The sequence below is a fragment of the Echiichthys vipera genome (genome assembly GCF_963691815.1).
Source record: "Echiichthys vipera genome assembly, chromosome: X".
Taxonomy (NCBI): Eukaryota; Metazoa; Chordata; class Actinopteri; order Perciformes; family Trachinidae; genus Echiichthys; species Echiichthys vipera.
In genome coordinates this window covers 11,735,034-11,744,574 of record NC_139825.1, presented here as the reverse complement: position 1 = coordinate 11,744,574, position 9,541 = coordinate 11,735,034, and the positions used below count along the sequence as shown (strand labels likewise).

At 42.7% G+C, this 9,541-nt stretch overlaps 1 protein-coding gene across 1 annotated transcript; it reads left to right on the top strand.

Moving 5' to 3' along the window:
* Positions 1-630: 630 nt before the first annotated feature.
* kif17 (kinesin family member 17) lies at positions 631-8,475 on the top strand (the record flags this gene model as incomplete). The annotated part of the gene is made up of 14 exons (XM_083939525.1): positions 631-861; positions 1,156-1,302; positions 1,494-1,595; positions 2,774-2,963; positions 3,458-3,910; positions 4,078-4,172; positions 4,276-4,477; positions 4,610-4,713; positions 5,415-5,521; positions 5,979-6,207; positions 6,449-6,707; positions 6,816-6,877; positions 6,998-7,118; positions 8,285-8,475. The coding sequence occupies 14 exons, from the start codon at positions 631-633 to the stop codon at positions 8,473-8,475; spliced, it is 2,493 nt and encodes an 830-aa protein (XP_083795651.1).
* Between the last annotated feature and the right edge of the window lie 1,066 nt (positions 8,476-9,541).

Genomic DNA, 9,541 nt, shown 5'->3' with positions numbered 1-9,541 from the left:
TAATAAAAAATAACGTGTCAAGAGATGGCTGGAAGGAAAACTTTATTTTATTTTTTAATATGAACTGCGTTCAAGAGCCTTTAATGAGACTGGATTAAGAGGTCAATGGAGACACCACATATTCATGAAGGGAATGTTGTTTTATTTTTTAGCAAACATGATTGTGTAGTAATATGTAAGTTTAAGAAAATATATTTTTGCACTTACCGTTAGCCTGCTAAACTTCGACCTCACCAAAATGGCCGCCCTTCTGGGGACCTGGTTCCATCCCTCAACGGTTGTTTATGGTTGCTACGCAACTTCAAAACGCCGTGGTAATAAGAGCAGGGTGGCAGGGAACCGGTAACTGTGACATACCGCAACCTATCCACTGTGTCGAGAAATATCAATCCGTCTCTACTTTTACTTGTTAATCTAGGCTACTTTGAGTATTTTCGTACCAGGTTTGATAGCAGTTAGTTGGGAGAGCTTGTCTGGTTATTTAGCATTAGTTCGGTTAGCTAATGAGGATCCATCGGCAACTCGGCTCGATAAATGTGTATTTATAAAGCAGAATTGACGAATTTCCCTTGCTCTTACCGTATATGCTATCTACAACTGTTCAAGCGGTTGCGGAGTGACTGTTGAGACATGGGGTCTGAGTCAGTGAAGGTGGTGGTCAGGTGCAGGCCCCTGGATGACAGGGAGGAGGCTCTGGGCTCTAAGATGGTGATCTCCATTGACCTGCACCGCTGCCAGTGTTTCATAGAGAAGCCTGGGGCCGTGGATGAGCCGCCTAAACAGTTCACCTTTGATGGGACCTACTTTATCGATCAAACCACTGAGCAGATGTACAATGAGATTGCTTATCCTTTGGTCGAGGTAAGCCCAGGAAACCACCTTTGATTCCTTTATTTTGTGTCTGTTTTCAGTTCCAGTACATATAGTCTTGAGATCCAGGCATTGCAAAAGTAGCACACTAGTAAGTGGACACCCACAGTCCAACAGCAGTATCACATATCTTATTGCTAATGACTGCAGACCTCAATTATTTACTTAAGAGTCTCCCCTTGGTCACTTAACTTACAAATGTCAGCTGGGTGTTGGTCCCTTTTTTAAAGACGCCTGATGCAAAAGATAATTAATAACCACATTTGTTTTTGTTATTTTTTACAGGGTGTCACTGAGGGATACAATGGCACAATATTTGCCTATGGGCAAACGGGAAGTGGGAAGTCTTTCACCATGCAGGGAGTGACCCATCCTGCAGCCCAGAGGGGCGTCATTCCACGAGCCTTTGAGCACATTTTTGAGAGTATTCAGGTAGGTTGGGCAAACTGTTTCGAATCGTGCACAATATCCCACTTACTTGCTGTAACTTATGTTTTTACTGTTGTTGGGGGGTATGTTTATCTGCTTCAGTCTGATGATTCTAATCTCTGTCCAGACTTGTGATGGTTTGTGTGCTCAGAGAGAATAATTGTATGTGTGTGTGTTTTTTGTGTGCAAGCTAGTGTGCAGAAAATACAAAATTCCTGGTTAGGGCCTCCTACTTGGAGATCTACAATGAAGAAGTCCGAGACCTTTTGGGAAACGACACCAAACAGAGATTGGAGGTAAGTCTCTTGAAGCACAACACTGTCTAACATGAGCCAAAACAATTATTTTTCTTTTGTGAGTACAGTCATTATGAAACTTGTGTCTCAGACCTTTCTCTGAAAGTGAACACTGTTCTTGTGTTTTGTGGACAATACTATGCAAGTTGCCATGCCGATTCAAAAGCAGAGTAGTAACATGATTTTTTGAAGGTCAAGGTGCCTGTGAATATTCTCATTTGTCCAGGTCATCGTTATCCTCAAAGCAATTTCAGTCAAAATTAACTGGACTTGGTTGTTTGTCTTGGAAGACATTTCACCTCTCATCCAAGAGGCTTCATCAGTTCATGTACGCATCTGACCAGGCTGGGACTGGTCCAACTAACTGGTGTGGAGATCCAGTTATTTAACCCCTCACAAGGCCGATGATGTCACATGGACCCTATGTGCTCCAAGTGCCAACCACCCTCGTTAGAGTGACAGTCGTTGGAGGGAAGAAGGTTTCGACTTTGTTAGTGTTCTACTGAGACTTAACAACAAGTCGTTGGAGTCACAGGAGGCCATTTGTGAACAGTTCTTCTTTGAGGTTAGATTGTTGAATCTCCTGGGAAGGGATGAAAGGGCCATGTGTTTATGCAGTGGTTGTTTTGTTTTTCCAATGTAGAGATCTTTGCATTCCTCGTTGCATTAACAGCATAAACCAGATTGCTTTTGTGGGTGTGTGGTGTTCTGTCCTTGGGATGTACTAGTCTCTGTCTGAGTGTGTTACTGGGTTTGAAATACACAGGGATGCAGTGTTTGTTGAAGATCCTCCTGAGTTTCTCTGATACCCCAGCCACATACAGGATGACTATGTGGTTTATCTTGTTTTTTATCTTTGGTTTTCTTTCTGGGAGCAGCTGCCGTTTTCACAAAGGTCCAGCTCGGGTAGCTACAAGTTGTGAGGGCGCCTCGCAGGTGCTTGCGTTCTTCCCCTTGGGCCTGTGAGCTGGTGGGTACGTTATCAGCTCTGTGTTGCAGTGTTCTGATAACTCCAAGCTTGTGTTCCAGGGGGTGGTGGGAGTCAAACAGTAGATATTGATCTGTGTGAGTGGGTTTTCTGTATACCCCAATGTGGAGGTTGCTTTTGACTGAAGGTCAAGGTGTTTGAACAAGGTGACACATTTGTATTCTGTGTGTATTTGTTGTTGAATGCTAAGCTGAAAGAGCATCCAGAGCGTGGGGTGTATGTGCGGGACCTCTCCATGCACACTGTGCACAGTGTGGGGGAGTGCGAGACAATCATAGAGAAAGGCTGGGGGAACCGGGCAGTGGGCTACACACTGATGAACAAGGACTCCTCCCGCTCACACTCCATCTTCACCATCCATTTGGAGATCTGCAACATAGGTGAACACACTAACACACACACAATGATGCAATACCTGTAACATGTTGAGACATCACAATATGTGGGATACAGGCATTTTCTTATTTGCATAAACATGTGATTGTAAGAATGTGATCCTTTATTATTTCTCATAATGTCACCAGCTGCTCAACAATTCTACCTCCAGATATCAGCGAGTTGTTTTGCTTTGCGTGTTTCAAGAGTTATTCTTGTCGTAGTGTGCCATTGTTTATGTCTTTTTATTCAGAGAGCACATTCAAAGGCAACTTACGTGCTTTACAGAGAGAAAACAAGTAAACCACAAAATAATTGTCAGATAAAATAAATGTTTAAAAAGGGTGAGAATTTATCATTATGGCTGAATGTATAATAACACAATGGGCATATTGTACAGAGAACTACTGATTAATTTAAAAAAAAGAAACTGTGACCAGCTATGTCTGCAAACAGTCATAATTTCTTAACATTCCCTTTTGCCACCCCACATTGTCAGATGCAGATGGCCAGGATCATCTACGAGCAGGTAAACTTAACCTTGTTGACCTGGCAGGAAGTGAGCGTCAGGCCAAAACCGGTGCTACAGGTGAGCGACTCCGCGAGGCCACCAAGATCAACCTGTCCCTCTCGGCCCTGGGTAACGTCATCTCTGCTCTGGTGGACGGACGCTCAAAATACATCCCCTACCGGGACTCCAAGCTGACCCGACTGCTGCAGGACTCTCTGGGAGGAAACACACGCACCTTGATGATCGCCTGTCTCTCCCCTGCAGACAACAACTATGAGGAAAGCCTGAGCACGCTGCGTTATGCCAACCGGGCCAAAAGCATCCAGAACAGGCCTCGTATCAATGAGGACCCCAAGGATGCTCTGCTCCGAGAGTATCAGGAGGAGATCCAGAAGTTGAAGGCCCTCCTCTCAGGCCAGCTGGGCACCACTAACCTTGCGTGTAAGTGATTTTGTTTTGTCATTAGCCTTTTATTACAAGGGAAACAACATCTTTCAATTTGAATATGCTCTCATTATTTAAATGCAGATATTGAGAGATGTTTCATTTGCATCTGCTACTTTGTTAAATGGAATGGAATGGAATGAAAACTGTTGTTTATTATGCAGCTCTGCTGGCTGGTCAGTTGTCTGACACATCCCCTGCTGTTCCTTCAAGGCCTCAGTCCAGCACCAGAGAAGCAGAGAAGGAGAAGATTAAAGAGGCAACGACAGGCTTTTCCCACACCAATATATTACTTCACTTTTTCTATATGCTTTGTGAAGAACCAGGTGATTTATGGGACTATAATTCTGCTCTTGACACAGGAGTACGAAGAGAGGCTGGCCAAGTTGCAGGCAGAGTACAATGCAGAGCAGGAATCCAGAGCAAAGCTGCAGGAGGACATCGCTTCTCTGCGTTCCTCCTATGAATCCAAGCTGTATAATCTGGAGAAGGCCCAAGCCAGCAGGGGGAGCTCTGTCCCAAAGAATATGAACAGAAAATCATCAGGCCCCTACAAAGAACCATGTAACTAGTCTATAAATTGGTTTCAGGGCTGGTTATTCTGTCAAAAAGCACTTGTCAATCAACACTCCTGAGAAAGTCTGAACAAATACTTAGCGTTATACTAACACTGCTTTGGATTTTCTTGCTTTTTAGTATCAGTGGCCTCTAGCTGTAAGATAGATGTCACTGAGGAGGAGCCCCGCCATAACACTGGTCCCCTGTGCCACAGTACAACTGGAGAAACCTCCCTGACCAAGGTACTGTTCAGAAATATCTTCTGCCATTACCACTAATCAATCCTAAATTAGGTATCCACAACTTTAGGAAACAACTGCTTGAAATGATTGCTGACATGATCACACAACTATGAATAAAACGTACTGGGTGTTACAGTGGGTACAGAAAGTGGGTATTCAGACCACCTCAAATTTCTCACTCTGTTAATTTGCAGCCATTCGCTAAAATCATCAAGTGGATTTTTTTCTGCATTAATGTACACACGGCACCCATTTTAACAGAAGGACGCTGAATTGTAGAATTTTTTGCAAATTTAATAAAAAAACTGATATCTTTGGATTCTTCTTTACCTGTCTCCCCAAGGCTCTTCTCCCCGATTGCTCAGTTTGGCCAGACAGCCAGCCCTAGGAAAAGTTGTGGTCGTCCCAAACTTCATCCATTTAAGGATTGTCTTGAGTTAAATATACGAGTGTCACAGCAAAGGGTCTGAATACTTATGGCCATGTGATATTTCAGTTTTTTGTTTTTTTTAATACATTTCCTGAAAATTCAACAATTCTGTGTTTTTCTGTCGTAATGGGGCGCTGTGTGTACATTAATGTGGAAAAAAATCAACTTAAATGATTTTAGCAAATGGGTGCAAATTAACAAAGAGTGAGAAAACTGAAGGGGTTTTGAATACTTTCTGTACTCACTGTATTTCCTCATGTTGGTGAACAAGCCTGCTGTACCAGCAGTCATTGACCAAAAAGTTACAGATGGAGACTGGCTCATAGACTCACCTGAAATCACTGCAGGGCCTCTGGACCAGCAACACGTCCTGGAAAGGTTTGTGGGAATGCATTTTATTCACATAGCAAACGATCAGCACTTCCTGCATTAAAGGTCTTTCCATTGTGCATATGAGGTGGGGCATTGTGTCATTATGACCTGACACGTTCTTGTTAGCACAATTAGTTGAAGAACATATATTTTATGCTTTCATATACTGGCCTATATGAGTTCATTTGAAATGGTTTCAGTGTATGTTGGCCAATAAGTAAGAAGGAATTGATTAAATAGTTTGTCCACTCGAGAGCAAGTTCGCCCAGTATGATTTCAGTATGTGTCACAAAAAAACAATAGATCCATATCAAGATTGTCTGTTCATGTTCCTGGTACGTACTTTTGTTAAAATACTACAGACTGATGTTTCATTATCAGATTTTTACTACTCAAATTTGTATATCAGTTTCATCCTCAAAATCCCAGTATCAGTCGTTCCCATTGATCCATCTCTCCCCAGACTGCAGCAGCTGGAACAGGAGGTGGTTGGCGGAGAGCAGGCCAGGAACGAAGAGTTACAGCAAAAACAGAGGCAGAGGAAGACTCTTGCTGACCAGAGAAAAGTCCAGCTTATCTGCGCTCTGTCGGAGAACAGTGAGGACAGTGAAAATGTGATGCTGAACGTCTATAACTCCATTCAGGAAGAGGTCCATGCCAAAAGCCAAATGCTGGGCAAGGTCCAGGGCAAGGTGGGTCACTCCAGCAGTAGGATAAATGTAACCGGTTCTATGGGACATACAATGTGTTTGGAGCAATGATCAACAATCTGCAGTACAAAATACCACAGAAATTATTGTTTACTTATCACGAAAAAGGTCAGCACTTACTGCCAGCTAATGTGAAATAAAATGTGCATAGTTTCTAAGCTTTCAGTGCAGAATTATGTGCTCTGCAATTCAACCGTAAAACCACATCAACCTGTTGTGACAGCTGAAAGGAGCCAAACTGGAGATCCGTGACCTGCAGGTGGAGTTTGAGGTAGAGAGGGATGATTACCTGGCAACAATTCGGCGCCTGGAGAGGGAAGGCCAGTTACTGCACAGCTTGCTGGAGCGTATGGTGCCCCTGGTGCGCCGTGACTGCAATTACAGCAACCTGGACCGCTTAAGGAAAGAAGCTGTCTGGGACGAGGACAGCGTATCCTGGAGGGTTCCAGATGTGACTGTGCAGAAAACAACGCTGCCTTCAGGTGCAAAGTGTGAAGAGGGGATATATATGTGAAAGTGTATCAGTTTAAGTAATGCTGTGTGTTTTGCAGATTATTTCACTTAAATATGATCTCTTTCCCCTTTCATAGCAGTGGCTCCAAAATCTTCAGCTGGGAGAGGTTCCGCTGCTGATACTGGAGAGCCAGTCATAGTGTGTTTATGTTCTATGCGTCATCGCATAACTCACACACACACACACACACACACACACACCGACACACACACACTGAAACACACTCACAGAGCTTTAACCCCTGCATGTTTTCAGCAGGTGGAGGAAGACAGGTACAAGGAGATACTGGACCGTAGTGACAGTGAGAACATCGCCAGCAGCTACTTCAAGTCAAAGAGAGCGAGCCAACTACTGGGACATGAAGCTACCAAGGGACACAGTAAGAAGAAAACCCACAGATAGTTTCTGAAGAAAATCTGCTTAATATTTTACTGAAAAATGAAATGTTGCAGTAAATATTTAGTCTACTTAGTTTGTATATCTATTCTTGACTTGTGTGGTTTCCTCTCAACATTATCTGTTAAAGCATGGAATAAATATTATTTTAAATGTATCATAGCAATAATAATAATGATAAACATGATACGGATCACAAACAAGTTTCTAAATCAAAGATGATGCAGCTGTTTACAAAGTGCCAACGGTGCAGACATATAATCAGCCGTAGAAAACACCATCTCATTAAAAATTAGTGTAAAGGTATTTGTGATTATTTGTAAGAAGCGGTACAGCACTAAACCTACAACTGGTGGTGGATCCATGATAGTTTGGGTTGAAATGAACAAGGGCAGGTGTTTTTCATTTCATCCTCCACTACTCCCCCCGCACAATTTCCTTCTGCTCTCCAAGTGGCATCCGTGTGACGTGTGCTGCTATGAAATACCAAGGTCTGAGGGGAAGTGAAGGAGGGCATGTTGAACAACTAATGAAACGCAGCTTATGTGTGTTGACTATTTATTTGTTTTTTTCTCTTTTGTAAACTTTATTGACACACATTCACCTCTCTGCTTCCAGTCCCTCCCCTATATGTTCCCCTCTTAAATCCACACGCACACACGCTCCTATTACACCTCTGTCCTTACTACAAGCCTGACTCAGAAGTTGGAAGTTCACGATTTCCGATTACAAGTGAACGCAACATAATCGATAGTTACGATCTGGGCCGACAGACCAACCGCTGTCAGCAGTGTCACTAACATGGCGGCTTATTTAACTCTAGGGAGGGAATGTCACCACAGACACATAGATTGTTATACTCAGCAAAAAGGCAAATAGAAGTTCTTTCATTAGTGGGTCATATGATTAATCACCATTGTTTTAACTCACTCTTTGGTAGATACTAACTTAGCAGTACAACTTTAAATGGTTCAGTGGTAAAACACAAAAGTCAGTGGCATGCTCAAAGTTACAACTGAGATGACTCTCTGACTCTCTGAGTCATCTCAGTTGAGTGGTATCATTCAACTATGATACCACTCAACAATGGCACAAAAAAGTACACAAAAGTGTTTGTTTTTCCAATCTGATGGAGCTCTTCCCCTACAGCCATCTACTCTCCTCCCCTGGTTAATGGGGCGGCCCACCTCACTGTGAGTGGTTCAACCATGAACCCGCTTGTCATCTCAGACTCTGTCCTGCCTCGTCCCTTCCGCCTGGAGGCGTTGGGTGTCCCAGTGTCCAATGGTAAGGTGAAACGCAAGAAAAGCAAATCTCACACCCACAACGACGGGGTTTGAAAGGACCGTTACCAACTTGCTGCACTGTGATTGATCCTATTCAGTATATAGCAAATTATTAAATATGGTATCTTTGATAACCCCTGCTAACCAGAAATGTATACAGCAGGCTCTTTTACGTGCTTTCAGTTGTGTTGTGTTTTAAATAACATTTTGAATGTTCATTTGAACAAAATGCTACCTACAGTATACTTGCTTTTTGAACTTTACCTAAAAACTTGTGATTCGTGCACAGAGACTCAAAGTCCTATGATGCTGTTCTAATTAAATGCAAATGTATTATGCTGTTGCTGATTGTAAACCAGAATGTCTACATGCTCCCTATCTAACATCTACAATTCTGCACTTGCTAATGAATAAGCATGAAATAAAATAAATGTATATACCCAGTTTATTTATAGTTTCATTTACTTTCCAATAAGCCATTTAAACTTAAAATGCTTAGTGTGCTGTACAGTAATAACAAATGAGATCTCAGTCAACAACATGTCAGACTGGTTTGTAGTGTAGCAGCAAATGCACCGTCACATATAGCTCGGGGGGGGGGGGGGGTGTTGTCAAGGCAGCAGTGTTGTAGACGGTTATCTGATGTTACATCTCAGAGGTCAGCATTGTGGATTTTAGTGCCACTATAAAATGAGAGAACTCTCAATTTATGTTAGAGACAAATGTGTTATTCTTCTGCAGCTCAGTTTTCGTTCTGGGTATCATATTTCTAAATTTGGCTATGGCCTGATTTCTCCATCCATTGTTTAATATTACTTTACTGTCAGAGAGCCATGTCAGTTTAAAAATCCGACACCCTTTGTTTGCAGACACACTATACACAGTTGGCACATTAGCTGAGCCCCTTGCTTTACTGAGAGATAACACTACGGCAGCCAACTGTAATCGTCTCTCACCATAAGCAACCACAAACTAATTCAAGACTGTTGCATAATGCCTAGGCATTCAAATAACTAGGTGGTAGGAATTAGAAGCCTTACATGAAAGGGTTATTGAGAAAACAGAGAAGGGAAAACACCACTCTGCTAAGTTCACACGGAGGTGCAGCTCAGGATAATCG